At 36.9% G+C, this 15,164-nt stretch overlaps 2 protein-coding genes across 9 annotated transcripts in view; both read right to left on the reverse strand.

The window, feature by feature from the left end:
* Positions 1-89: 89 nt before the first annotated feature.
* On the reverse strand, positions 90-11,026 carry cep43 (centrosomal protein 43). 5 transcript variants are annotated; one of them, XM_057353551.1, is made up of 21 exons: positions 10,914-11,026; positions 10,268-10,321; positions 10,085-10,139; positions 9,903-9,991; positions 9,592-9,723; positions 9,472-9,504; positions 8,902-8,958; positions 8,754-8,824; positions 8,318-8,379; positions 8,051-8,112; positions 7,886-7,966; positions 5,255-5,317; positions 3,704-3,912; positions 2,924-2,992; positions 2,636-2,710; positions 2,080-2,157; positions 1,830-1,948; positions 1,183-1,257; positions 1,017-1,065; positions 836-923; positions 90-252 (listed from the first exon to the last, which is right to left on the reverse strand). In XM_057353551.1, exons 1-21 carry the CDS (start codon positions 10,995-10,997, stop codon positions 178-180), a joined length of 1,680 nt encoding a protein of 559 aa, XP_057209534.1. In that variant the 5' UTR covers positions 10,998-11,026; the 3' UTR covers positions 90-177. The 5 variants fall into 5 exon arrangements, with proteins under 5 accessions (XP_057209534.1, XP_057209535.1, XP_057209536.1 ...); XM_057353552.1 differs by lacking the exon at positions 5,255-5,317; XM_057353553.1 differs by lacking the exon at positions 2,636-2,710.
* A 522-nt stretch (positions 11,027-11,548) lies between these two features.
* myt1la (myelin transcription factor 1-like, a) overlaps positions 11,549-15,164 on the reverse strand; it is a 51,752-nt gene continuing 48,136 nt past the window's right edge. For 3 of the 4 annotated variants that reach the window (XM_057352473.1, XM_057352475.1, XM_057352472.1), the window contains 2 exons: positions 15,021-15,083; positions 11,549-14,269 (listed from right to left, as the gene is read on the reverse strand). In XM_057352473.1, the coding sequence (XP_057208456.1) occupies positions 14,129-14,269; positions 15,021-15,083 (204 nt within the window). In that variant the 3' untranslated portion in view covers positions 11,549-14,128. The remainder of the gene's footprint in view (positions 14,270-15,020; positions 15,084-15,164) is intronic. The other variant, XM_057352474.1, reaches the window with a different exon arrangement.

Below are 15,164 nucleotides of genomic sequence, written 5' to 3' on the forward strand. Positions count from 1 at the left end.
CATTTGTAATATTAGGATAAACTGCATTTTAAATCTGCTTGTCATTTTTGACCTTTACAATAGCAACAATAAAAAAACAGGAAGACTAGTCAATATTCATATGGTACTTCATTATTTATTATGTCAACACAAATCCATAAATACATAAGGTAAAAAATATAGGACTGGGGTTCGAAGTCACGCAACATCTTCCATGTAGTCTGCATCCAAGCTTATCTGCGAGACGCTTACATCCTGAGTGCTTTCATCAAGCTTAAAGACAAAAAAAAAAAAAGAAGTGACTATTAGAATCACTGTGATGCAAAACGTTTCTTTCTGTGGGGAAAAAAACACTCAAAGCCTAAACTGAAAATGTTAACCGGGTCAGAATAATGATTTACAGTATTTTACTACAGTGCAACTCAACTCCAATCATGGAGGGCCCTGTTATACAATGAACACTTACTTCCTTTTGCCAAGTCATTAGACTTCTTTAAATAGCCATTTCTGACATCAACATAACATCCCATTTTTACTTCTGTTATCAGACACAATACACAGTTTGATCCATGAGGCCACTTTTAGGAATTGTTTCTCGTCATACAGAATTATGTAATGTTACAAGGATCTTAATGAATTGAGATCAGTAATAACTACCAACACTGGATTATTATGGTTTTCATATGTTCATAAAGCATTTATATTTTCTGAAAGGACATCAAAAGGGATCAAATGTTAATACACTTAATGCATTTAACAACCAATTTTGCTTTCTGATGTCAGTTAAATGATTAAGAACCGCATTACAAGTACTTTCTTCATAAATAAAGACATTTTTCAAGAGAGATGTTTATACCTTATCACTAATGTCAGGCCCCTCTATTGACACCTCCTCAATCTCCTCATCGATGCTCACTTCACTCTTAGAGTTTTCAGAGCGGTGACTGAAAAATGAGGGAGATAAAACATTCAAACACTCCATCATGAAGGTGAGTAGAATAACACAAGACAAAAGGAAACAACAAAACATTGTTTACCTGTTGAAGTCATCGTCATAGTCAAGCACTTCATCTGTGCACACAGCATCTTTTGAAAAGGAGAAATGAGACGTGCAAAATTGAGAAGGTTTGCTTGTTTACAAGGTTCAGGTGACAGGAAAAAAGTCAAGGTTTGTCGTAATGCGAGACAGAAAAAAGGTCATACCCAGCAAAGGAGATCCAGAATTCTCATTTGGTACTTGCAAATTTTTAACACCTTTTTCTTTTGAACTAGAATGATCTAAAATGACAAATAAAGAGAAAAGATAAGCAACGAATATACTTATACGAATACATTTATGTTCGGTCTATTTTATGCAAAGGTTTATTGGAGTTATAGACATAAACATATATACTGTAAATAAAGTAAACATATAAATAGCGACAGTTTCACCGTACGCACGCGCCTGGTCTGAAGTTTACTTCCAGTCTGTTTTTAGTTATGTTAATATTTATTTATATAAATATTTTATTGTATATTAAAGGGATAGTTCACCCAAAAATGAAAATTCTGTCATCATTTACCCACCCATAAATTGAATTCTTTAAATACTATGGGAGTCAATGGAGGATGAGATCTGAAGACAGAATTTTCATTTTTGGGTGAACTACCCCTTTAATGGTATGAAATTAAATTTCAACTACTCAACAGTTATAGATCCTTTGTGGAGGTCTAAGTTAAGTTTGGCCACACAATGTTTGTTTATGTTGCTGCTGATAAAACCATCTATAAATAAATAAAGCTGCAATAACCCATTTATAAAATCGATTAGGGAAAAAAATATGAGACCTACAGTAAAAGTGGAGTTATACCATTCTTGTCAGATGCAGGATCTTTCTGGCTGCTGTCGGCAGAGACTGATCCTCCCGCACTCTTTAACTGTGCATCCATGGAGAGAGCTTTTCCTGAAATGCTGCCCGATGTCTCTCTCCTGGGAAACAGAATGACAAGCCTTTCAGCAAGACTGAATCCATTTCTGTGAAGCAAGTTGACAGCCACATAACGAGAAGCAGAAGAAGAGGGAAGTCACAGTGGGGGACAGAAGGAAACAGCCCAGCTCACCTGGGTTCAGAATCAGGGCTGGGCCTGTTTTCAAAGTCCTCTCCATCACCCTCTTTATCACTGCCTATAGCAGACAGGCTGAGAGCAGACAGAGGAAGAGCGTGTTCATCCATATGAACACATACCGTAAACACACAGGCAGAAAAACATGGTCACGTACGAAACATGCAAAGTGGAAAGAAGGAAAAGAGGGAAAAACGTAAGGTAAACACATGACGTGTTGACAATAACTACACTACTTTTGTTTTTTTGTCACTAGTTGCCTAATCTTAAATTTGTAGTAGGGGTCTTCAACCCTTTTCAGATTATGGACCCCTTTGGTGAATAAAGAACATGTTGTACATTTCAATTTTATTTGTTTCAATTAAACGTTGAAGCCACAGTTACAAAAATTAGTCTGAGATTCAGCTGGTGGACCACTTGTTGAAGACCCCAATCTTATGGCATGAATACTGCAACAATGAGTCTACAAATACCCCAATAGAGCAAACAGCCCGATGGGTCAGATGGCTGCGGTGGGCTTGAATGGCAGCGTGATCACTCCATGCACACTCACTCATTGAGGCTAGTGCCCCTCCTCATTTGGGAAAAGGATCGCCCTGACAGGCTTCCTTCTTTCTGCCAATGCTGACTTCTCACGAGGGGGGGAAACACAGACAGACCACAGACACAGTGACATAAAGAGAGAGAGAGGGAAGAGTGGAAATAACAAAAAGCAAAAAAGAGGGACAAGGTGCAACAGTTCCAAAGGCAAAATCAACCCATTGTGTGCGTCTATAGAACATGTACATCTGAATCATATTGAAATAATGTAATTGTGCTAGGCAAAAAAGGAAGTACTTACTCTTTTTGGCCAAATGTTTTTTCAGAAAGCCTCAGCCCTGAATAAGGTTTATCTGCTGATGGTAATCTACTGTTCTCACGTGCAGCATTAAGAGACAATGGGGAAAAAGGAAGAAACAGGTCAGAAAAAATACTTCTCTGTTTCATATCTAAGATCAGTTATTTTGGGCCTTTGTTGTATAGGGTTTACAAATGTCACTTAAAGGAACAGTTCACTCTAAAATGAACATTCTGTCTTCATTTACGAACCATCAAGTTGTTCCAAATCATTATACATTTCTTTTTTCTGTTGAACACAAAAGATATTTTGAAGAATGTAGGAAAGCAAAATGTTCTGGGGCACTTTAGACTACCATTGTAATTTTTCCTACTATGGTAGTCAATGGTGGCCAAGAACTGTTTGGTTACAAGCGTTCTTCCAAATATGTTTCTCCGTGTTGATCAGAACAAAGAAATTGATACAGATTTGGAACAACTCGAGGGTGAGAAACGATGACAGAGTTTTTATTTTTAGGTGAACTGTCCCTTTAAGGGCAGGGTTCAACTGTAAAAAAAAGTACATTATGTATTCAAAAAAATACGTATCCAGATCAAAATGCTCCTGAAATTACAATCAAAGGTGCTGGTGGCTTAGATCAAGATTGCGTTTTCATTTCATACTCTTTCAGTCTCAGTGGAACATGTGGGAACAGAAAGCATCCATTGTTCATAACTCTGAACACTGTCAGCGTGAATGCCTCACACTCATTTTTTTACTTGTGAAAAAACAGTACTCCTTTACCAGCCGTAGGTCTTCTGAGGTTTCGGAAGAGGATCGTCAAAGAATGAATCCCCTTCTTCATCCTCATCCTCCAATCCTAGCTCCAGTGTTCTCCTGAGGGGGATGGAAGCATTCTTCCCATCACCTGGTCCCCTCTCTGACCCATCGGACACTTGAATGGACCCTATATTCTTTAAAGACCCCAGTGTTTCATGTCTTCTGTCAGCAGCCTATGGGTAGGTTACAAAAGTATAAATACAGACCAATTTTTAAAAAAATCATGCGGTACATATTTTATCTGATGTTAGCCACATAAACACGGACTCTCAATAATATGAACCATGTCTGTATAACTTTGACAGGTTTGAAACCAGCAGACCTCTCGTATTAAGATGGGGTGTGAGGTTGAAGGTACGAGTGTGGTGTCAAAATTATAGTGTGAAGACAGTCATCAAAGAATAGTTCCCTTTGACCTGAGTGGATTTCAAACACTACGTTCTCAAGTAAAGCTGCCTTAGATTTGAGACTTCCCATGAATGGATGATTAAAAGATAAACATTTGACAAAAGTTACAAAAACAGTGAGTTGTTTAAAAGCCTATTCTGAAACTAGCCATTGTTCATTTCATCTAGATCAGTAGTTCTCAAACTGGGGACCGTGGCCCCTGGGGGGGCCCGGAGATGGATCCAGGGGGCCACAGATTTTGTGGCATTTTATGAAATATAGAAATTGATCATAGATTTTATGCAATCAAACATCAGAAAAATAAGACCACCAGACAAAAGAATTGATGTTTCAGCATTGTATAACCGAATATGTTTTTGTTTAAATAAAAATGTTAAATTTAAGATTATAAGTCTTTATTTGGGGGGCCGCAAAGCGATGCACTCTACACAAAGGGGGCCTTACAACGAAAAAGTTTGAGAACCACTGATCTAGATTACATGCGCTGATTAAAATGTTGTCATTTAACCCTCTCACAAATCAAATACTGGATTTTAGCCTTACTTTCTATAGACTTCTTTACTTGAGATGAAATGTTTCACCAAAGAGATTAAAAGATAACAAATTAAATTGAGTTATCAGAAAGAGGTACTGGTGAGAGATTAGTTTGCAAGTTAGTTTGTAAGTAATAGATTTATTTTCAGAATTGTATCGGGTGGTTAGTGGAAGCCTGGTCAGTGCCTTTGCCTTATAAAGCATTTAAATAGATTCATTTGAATTGTGTACTCAAACCGCTCTACAATATCAAATGCTAACGGCAAGATGGCTCCAATTCAACCATGGGCTATAATCACCTCCATTACACCAAAGTGAAAAGCAAGTTGTAGTTCTTATTTCCAAAACAGAGAAATTAACGGCAGTCAGATGTAAAGTCAGACAGTAAGATGACAGTATTGCACAGAAGAACGAATCCTAATTTTGACATGGATGATCAAGTACTTCTACTCTCCATTAACAGCCAAATGTGTTCATACAGCACTTGTGTATGAATGATGCATGGCACCTAAAGGAAGCCGCATGGTTGAGCTGATCAAAAGAGCTCCTGAATCAGACGCACTTGTGCTTTACCTTCGGGTCAGCGTTCTCATCCTGCGCTGAACTGTGTTTAACAAATCCTTTATACCTGGGTATCTGAGCACCAGAACACAGCCATCAGCTTCCCTCAATACACAATACTGACATCAGAGTCCTGCACGCGGGCGGGTGAACCGCTAATATTTGATGTAACGGATGGAATAATTATTTACGTGTCATTTGCGGTTCGGTAATAAACAGGCGCGGGCGGAATGTGGGTCCAGTAGCCAAGAAGACTATTTCAACTCAACTCAGCTGAGGGAGCTGCTTTTACACGGTCCTAGATTTAAACTCTGTCAGTTTAAATCTAAACTAAAGACGCATCTTTTTAAGCTTGCATACACTACACTTCCATAATATAAATCCTCTGAGGGTTTAGGCTGCATTAGTTAGATCAACCGGAACCAGGAACACAACTGATGTACTTGTTGCATCAAAGAGTGCAGAACAGTACTCTACTCTCAGCCAGTCTTGTCTCATTGTTCCAAGGTTACCACAGCGAGCAGGATGCAGTTCATGTCCAGATCTGATGGTAGAGCGGAGAATGGGAAGCGGCGACCTGACAAGAGCTGAGATGATAGAGCGGTATAACTTTAATTGTTTTGCTTATAGTCAATATGTCTCATGTACAGCTGCTTTGTAACAATGAAAATTTTAAAAAGCGCTATATAAATAAAGTTGAGTTGAGAGTTGAGTCCTGTGCTTATTTGTGTTCAAGCTCTGTCTGAAGAGCTGGTTTCTAATTGCAGCGCAATTTGCAGTGTTGAGCATTGTAGGCAATCGTGCAGCAACTGATGGACAGCGAGCACTCGACTCTATGCTCTTATCACTACTTAAATAAAGATTTAAGCTCATCATGGTGCTACCGGTCTCTTTCCTGCATTACACTTCAGCTTTGATGGCAGCTTAGCTTTTAGCGTGTTGCAGAGTTTCGGGAGAGACAACCAACAGTGATCCAATATTGTTAGCTAGTAACCCATCCATTTAATGTAGGATAAAACATAACTTGTTCTTAGAAGAATTAGAATAATTCAGTTCATATTAAAATGAAGGACATTTCAGACGTCAGTGTTGTTAAAATAGTTCAAATCTGAGATTAAAACATTTTTCAAAATCTAGAGTCGCAAGTGACATTGCTGGTGTATTTTTATAAGCTTTATCTGAAACAACTATTTTCTCAGTGTAATCTTCTAGTTCTATTCTTGCTATCCCATTCCTCGCACCAAGCGCCGCAAGCGAGAGAGACTTCTGTGTTTGATTTGTAACTTGCGACTAAGTCAGCTGAAACCATTAACAGTTGATGACATTCTTTTAATTATTTCACATATTTCTTTTATATGTGATTTACGAAATGTGTTAATGTATTAAAATAGTTGTACATATGATATTAACAAGAGTTATCTTTTTTTCTGTTAAATTATTGCTTGTTGCATGAGAAAATAAATGGTTTCCTGTACATGCATACATTTACGTCTATTTAATGCGGGTGAGGTTCGGGTCGGGTCGCGGTGTGTATGTCAAACGGGTAGGGTCGGGTACGGAATGAAATTAGTGCTGCTGTCGGGTGTTCTCTTAATTACTGCGGGTGCGGGTTTACCAAATAGGACCCGTGCAGGACTCTGACTGACATGCTAGCCTTACTAAAATCAAAACATATGGATGTGGATAGAGTTGGAAAATAAAATAAAATAACAATGGGATGTATGTTTTTTGATGGGATAAGAAGACAATGATGGCATGCAACAAAAAACATGCAGAGGTTTATATGACGCTTGGATTATTAACAAACACAGACATTTTACAGACGAGTTTAAATGAGGATAATTAATTAAATAATTAAGATGAGGAATTTAAATAATTAGAGGACTTTTTTCATTTGTTTGATTTTCAGTAAAAAAAAATATATACATACATACACATATATACAGTATATATATTGATTTAATACATTATTTTCAATATATTTATTTAATAAACATATATTTTTGTTTATAACCATACACACATATATATATATATATATATATATGTGTGTGTGGTTAAAAACAAAACACGTAGAACAAAAATAGAAAAAATGGTTGTTTAGACATTTAATTTACACTAAAAATTCAATATTGGTTATAAATTAAAAACACAACAAAAATGAATACAACTGTTTAAAACAGTCATCTTGTGTGCCATAGGATTTTGTAGAGAGTACTTTGGTAAAACCCCTTTTTCCTTTGTGACTCAAAATACAATGACTGCAAGTGCCTAACATTATACATCACCCAGAGATAACAGGTATGCTGAACACACACACACACACACACACACACACACACACACACACACAGATTAAGTACAAATGTACGTGGTATGAAAATTATGTGGGTTATAGAAAAAATGTGGGAAATGTTTGTAACACACTGTAGGCTTTGCAAACTTCTAGTTTAATCTTTGATGATGTACAGTAAACTGCTGACAAAATGTTAGAATCTAAATAAATTTAAATTGATAAATTACGTGCGAGACAAAATATTTGAAGTGACAACACGTAACTCGTGATCCCAGAGATCATGTGAAAGGAAAGTATGTGAAAGAAAGATAAGTAGATAGACACAGATAGACAGGAAGTGAGTTTACCTTGCTGGCGGAAGATGACATGATTCTATCTTCAATAGTTTTACTTGAGAAGTAAGGTGCATCACTGCTGTCATTAGTAACCTATGAGAGAAATAACAGGTGACAAAGGTCATTAAACTTAAACACACCTCACAAAGAAAAAGGTTGTTTTTTAAGATTACTAACCACGCTTCGACATTGTATGAAGAAGCATTTGTACATTCCCAGAAAGTCCTGAAAGTCTATAGCTGAAGATAAAGAGAAATTGGAGAGGGACAAGAATCAAAGCATGAAATGAAAGTGCCTGTGAAACTGATGATAAGAAAACAACAAATGCAATGATTCTTCAGTTTGTCATTTCATTCATTGGTCAACAAAAGCCAAACTGTCATTAACATGTGAAACATTTGCATCCCTAAAATAGTGAACAAAGCAAAAATCATGGATCCTCACAGGTGCATGTGTCCCTGCTTTTGTCTTTGAGTTCCTCATTGATATAACTTTCCAGCACGTTTCTGTTTATTTGCAAGGAAGAAAAACAAGCAATTCATTTGGTGAGAAATCCAGCTTTACATCATTAAAACAGCAGCACTAAGTTATAGCATTTCACTTACAATTTAATAAATATTTTACTTTTTTTTATTAAATCTAAAACTTTCTACTAAAAAAACAATTCTTGATTTTTTTCTGGATTGTATACAGATATACACTGTGTTTCCATCATAAAAGCCATGACCACAACGAGAGGGATTGCAGCCATATAGATGAATACAGGAGTGTGGGAGGATGTAAACCCTTTCAGTTATTACATAAATGAGAGTTTCAGTAGCATAAGGGAACATATTTCCTAGAGGTCGTGGCATTCTGAGTCCACAACGCTAAACCATACCTGCAGAAGTGGGGAAACAGATCTGAGAAAACGGCAACAATTGAATCTCTCGGTATTTCGCCACTTCGGTTCTGTGAGATAACAAAATTAAAATTGAATCACACGTTCACACAAGCCATTGCTTATGGATATTCCAACTAAAAAATACCTTGTCATAAGAGTCAAATTTTTTACGGGCATCTGCGATTTGACGGGGCGACAATTCCTAAACAAGGAAGATTCTTTTTCATTATGTACACTACTAAAACATAGAAGTTGTCTTAGACACTTTTAAAGTGGTCATAAAGAGCAATTAAAAGTAGACAGGATATAACAAAGAACAACCACAACACTTGCAGTGCTAGTGGTGTGATTGAGAAACGTATGATGCAGGCAAAATGTCTAGAAGTAGGACAAGCTTGTTTTGCACAAGTATCTTAACAGGAAACCTTTTTTTGCAACACCACTTGAAGATGTTCATTTACATCACCCTTCCCTTGTGTGACCTGAATAATTCACCTTGGGGTTTGTGATGTGTGGGTAAACCAGTGATATGAATCAACCAAACACATGCACTCCAACCACGAGTGAAATAAGTGGGTTAGCACTATTACTAGTCTGTGACTGGATCTGCTCCTGAGAGCGAGCAAACCCTACCTGTGTTTACTGTACGTGTGGGTGCAAAAACAGGTTACAGACCGATTAAGAGAGATAAAATATGCCAGTGAAGGTAAAGTACCTTGGGAAAACTTTTCTCTGTGACTTTGTCTCCCTGAAAAGAGCAGGGAGAGAATAAATGTCATGCAATAAATGACATTGATGTATATGATCGGCTGAAATACAGAGCATCAAAGATCACCTCTCCAAAAATGGAAGTCTTTTGTCGACTTCTCTTGACCAGCTCTAGCAGAAGAGGGGTGTTTCGATTCACCTCTGACTCAGAGATGCTGAGCTCCTTAGACAGACTTTCGCGAGTTTCAAGCCCGTTCAGCTAAATAACACAGTAGAAGACATTATTCGGTATTTTACTTTAGATGAAAGAGATTAAACATGAGTAATAAAAGGTCAGGTTCACATTCATGAACCTGAGGTTTACATCTCAAAGAAAATCTTTTTTGATTGGCTGCTTTAAACCATGCAATACCAATGAAGGCCAAAACAATGACGCACCGTGTTGATTTCTGGTTGGAACACAGCGAGAGTGAAGTCTAAATTAAAGACTTGCAAGAAGTCAGTGATGAGACCTGCTACCAGGCGTCCTGCAAAAAATGAGACGCAATGTAAATGTGTAAGATCCCAAGGAAAACACCAACAAATGCAAAATGTCATTAGAACAAATTCCAATGTCTTACCATCCTTCGTGTTAAGAGACTTTTTTAGGTTTTCATTCACAAGAGGAGTTTTATTCTATTAAACAAAGACAGCTTTATGATGATGTCACACAGATTCACACACACACACACGCACACGCACACACACACACACACACACACGACAGCATTTAGTAGGTAAAAGGTAAAACTGTTTATAATGACCTCAACTTTGTCTTGTTCCTCCAAAGCAAGAAAAACAGCTGAACGTAATTCTGCCTGTAAACAAGAGAAACCCTTTACCATATTTAAAATACTACAGCTGCAATATAACGCCTGAAAGACGGCATCAGATGAAAATTCAGAAGAACAAATGTTAACATAAAAGCACCTTTTAAATACAAATAATAGATGAATAGATAATATTCGTCGCTGATTCACACCCTAGATGATTTGTGGCCTTGTCATTCTACATAACTAACCTATATACTGTCCTCAAAACCTACAGTATGGGTGTAACAAAATAAGACGAATCAAGACTGGTTGGTTATTTAAACAAGGATTAACTGGCTAGTTGACAATATCCGCATAACGTTAAAACAACTGATTAATGACATTGATGAAGTTTCAGAGAAACTATTCTGTAAATTATTTTCTTTAATCTTTCTTTAAAAGGGGAAAAACAAATGTTATAAAACGATACTTCAGCAATGCTGTCATATCAGTGACTGTTGTGTATTTGTTGCCCATAACAACTTTAGCAATATGCTATGCTAACAAACAATTGTTCGCTTTGAAAACAAATGATCCAAAATGTGAGACGAGGAGGTTATCAGACTCATAAAACTTCAGTCAAAAACGTAGAAAATACCTTAATTTTATTCAAAACCCCGCTGTTTTCCAAGTTTTGGATCAGTAGATCTCTTAGTTCCGTGTCCTCCTCTGTAGCAGACATCTTCAGTGTGTGTCATGTGATCAGGCGGGTGCGCAAACCAGCGCCCCCTGACGACTGTCACAGGCGTGCAGTGGAAATTTTTAGATTTTATTATCCAAGTTACCATTAATACAGTACATTGGTAAGTCTTTAGATATATTCTTGTATGTACGTGTGAATTTTATTATGGGAAAGATTTTTTTCCACAAATTAGCAAAAAACAAAACAAATGCCTTAATTCTCTTTGGAGATATGTCTCCAAGTGACGTTATCTTGTGAGAACTTTTTGAAGTGGTCAACACTGTATTTGAGTAATGGTGGTTTCTTTGTGTCTATAAAGCAAGTGTCGTTATGAGTCGATTGCTGCTCGACATTATGATAATTTGGCAACGCTATTTGACTGCATGCGCGTGATGGCACGTCATTTTTTTATGACAGACGCGCTCAAGAATGTATTTTATTGTAAAAATATTACCCCCTATATAGGTGTGCGTAAAGTTAACTTGAAAACATAAATGAAATGTAGTTATTACACTCGTGCATATAGAATAAAAATGGACATTGAATGTGGCAACACAAGTTTTATTGAGTAAGAGATGTCAACACCAGCATGATAAAAATTGTACAAAGTTCACAATTTCAAAATGAAATATCACTGCAACTTGTGATCTTAAACACTTAGAGCAAAAAAAGTATCATTTTAACAGAAATCATGCCATGTGGTTGAAAAACGAACTAAGAGAGAAAAAGAGATGGATAGAGGAAGAGAGCAAGAGACATTAAGAAAGCTATGTTTCTTTCTTTATTTTTTAATAGAAAACTCCTGGTTTAAATGGTTAATTAAAATCCATTTGAAATGGAAACTTGTAACCTGATGATTTCACAATTATTAATAAGAAAAGTATTCTGCATTCAAGCATGTGACACCATAGATAGTTTTCTATTTAAATAGTCACAGATAACCTTTTGAAGTAGATAGTACAATATGTGCCAACTGAAAATGAGCAGCGGAATTGTGCTTAAAATTCCCTTTTTCTGTCTAATCGGTGATGATAGTGGATGAGAGGATATTGTATTTTGCTATCAGTGTTAAAAGCGTTACTATCTTGGAAATAAGCTGCATACACAAAGCTTCTGCAGAGATGAATGCCGTGTCATGGGGAGAGCAGATGTCTGGATATTACAAAACAATAAATAAGAGTGACCAGCACCATTTGCATGAGCTCTCTGAAAACACAATGCTAGCCTTAATAATAGATAAATTAGAAAGAAAGCCCCATGTAGAGCCAGCATCAACCAGAGTCATTTCACACTATAAAAATCACTGTGAGTCATGCTTGGTAAACACAAACAACTTTAAAATCCACCACTGAAATCAGCCCTGTATGTGACTTTGCTTGATGCTTGAAAGGGCTTTGAGTAAATGGAGATGATCTTGGGGTTTCCAGACTATAACTGTACATGTTCTTAATATATTATGGCGTAATATGAACTGTTCGTGTCAGTATACCCCCCCTCATAGTGATTGAAATCTCCCACACGCTGACGTAATCTAGACCCGTACCGCGTCATTGTTCATATCAAAAAGTTTCCGTAATGTGTTATTTCCATGATTCTTAGAGCATAAAGTGCCACTGATTTCTCATAAACGTAAAAAGGCAATGAACATGAATCGCAGTTTACCACAGGTGGTAAGACGACCTCTGTTAATACTGTATATAGTAGGAATCCACTGTCGTAATCATGTAATATGATGAGTTTGCATTGGTGACACACTTGTATTAGTTGTGATGAAACTCTACACGATTGTTTGGACAAAATCTACAAGACGGGTGGCTGCTTTACTATGACACAATGACGGATGAATGGTGACGTTAACCCTGTATATCCAGCACACTGATAAAACTAACGTTCACACACAGATTTACTTTCTTCAATAAAACTTCCCATAATTCAAACATCTGGGCACCTCCTTGGTCTCCTAAAAGAAACAAAAACACCAAAACATGGAAACAAAGGTGTCCCTGTGCAAAATCGAACATGAGAAATGTTAAACCATAATGCATTCATCCTATAGGACTTGATCACCCGGGTTTAAACCCTGAAACATGACTGTATTAAAAGATTTATATAAAACTTAATACTTTACATTTAGTAAAAAGATTCATCAGCTTTCTACTATGGTAAGAATAAGAAATTGCATATACCCAAACTTTTGCATCCCATATCTAAATAAATGATTGATTCGTTATCATATATTGCTGATATTCTATCATACTACCACTAAACATTTTACGATCAATAAATTAATAATTCATGTCGGATTGTCTGCTTGAAATTTTCTGTATTGGCCTTACATTTAGCGAATGGATTTTGAAAATACGTGTCACTTTATGAAATATTTCTCTCTCGGTCTTGGGTTTACACCAGTGAGTTTCCGTGTCATGATGTTTGCATTCACAAAAATGTTTTTTTCCATCAACGTTGGGAATTAAAAAAATAAAAAACAAGCGGAAATTAAACGGAACAATACGCATACTGCATTAGAGTGCCCACACTGACCACTATAAATATGATTTCAGAACCAAAAGACAACGTTTCTCAATATTTTTTTGTACAAAATGTAGTCAAAGTCGAACCACAAAAATGTACCACTGTACATCCATCGAACAGCCTGCGTAGCACGTAGCTCCTATTCGTTCCGTAAAAAGAAGCTGATTGCCCATACATTCCCTCAGTGTAACCCCCTCTGCACCTTTTTCGGATTTAAAATAATGGATGGTTTTTGTTTACAATTAATAAATACATATACACTAAAATGTGCATACATTAGCAGCTATAAACAGTACATCACATTATGTCAGGTCATATGAAAAATGTACAAAACATGAACGTTCCTCAAAACATTTGCCATTGGTAGCGTCATCTTAAAGCAAGGCAACAAATAAGTTATGTCGTTTCTCCAAAGCATAACAGAATAATAAATAATGCCAAATAATACCAAGTACAGCAGCAAAAAAATCATAGGAGAGTATCCATACTTTTTACATGATGGGTTTCTTTTGATTCTTATCCGTTTCGTTTTTTCATCCCAACTCTGAACACATGACCCCAATACCTGGCCAATAGCTGAACCTTGTGTTTGCTGCCAGCTACACGTGGATGCCTTGAACTGCCTGCTTTATGTTCTCCAGGAGGGCCTTGTTCTCGGGGCTCTGGTACTGGTCCTGGTGAGTGTACATATCTGTCAAAGTGCTCACATATGTGTCAAAGTTTTGCTCGTTCATCGGCTCCTGTGGAACAGATCGGGATCATTGGATGTGGAAAATAAACATGTCATCAAATATAAAAATGAACATCCATTTAACAAATCATGTTAGGACTTAGGACAGAGAGGGAAGGGGAAAGTGGATATTTTAGGGAGGAATGAACCCAAAAAAGCATCCTTTAAGATTCTAACTTGAATATCTGATACTTAAGCTAAAGTTTAATGGAAAGTAAGCATAACTTGACCAATCATATTAACGTGGTCACTATTTGTTCTTCAAAATGAAACCTAAGACTACCCTTAGTGTTTTTAATAATATATATCTGATGGATAACAAAAAAAGTTAATGCACATACATTATGTATGCATGCATTGGTGTGAGATTCATGCTTATGAGTATGTTGGTAATACTGGCATTCACATGTGATATAAAACAGATCGCCATGAATAGCAGACATCGATGTGCACAAGCTCAATGAGCATCGCTGTGCTTGATAAATAATGTGTTTAACGATAATAACATGAGTTTAGTACCAAATAAATATGGCTCATATTGCGACCCCAGCTTTCTTATTGAATAGCCTGAAGTGGATTTCAATATGCGGCACTGTATAAGCTTTGGAAATTCACTGACTGCTATTATGATTGAGATAATATGCATGGACCTGTGTGATGCATACACGTCGTACTGTGTGTTACAAAAGAGGGAGGACTAGGGGAGGAAAATGATAGTGAGGAGAAGGATAAAGTTAGACTATGGAAAGTAAATCTCTTACTCTGTGGGGCATCTGTAAACAGCAGTAATTTTTAACAGGGGCATCTTTCAGTGGCATCGGTTTCTACAGGAGGGAGAGGTGTAGAGAAAAGACTATTAGCCTGGCGAGACGCCAGAAGTCAGTGTTCTCAGTGACAGGCCTCTA

This window comes from Triplophysa rosa, linkage group LG15 (genome assembly GCF_024868665.1).
Source record: "Triplophysa rosa linkage group LG15, Trosa_1v2, whole genome shotgun sequence".
Taxonomy (NCBI): Eukaryota; Metazoa; Chordata; class Actinopteri; order Cypriniformes; family Nemacheilidae; genus Triplophysa; species Triplophysa rosa.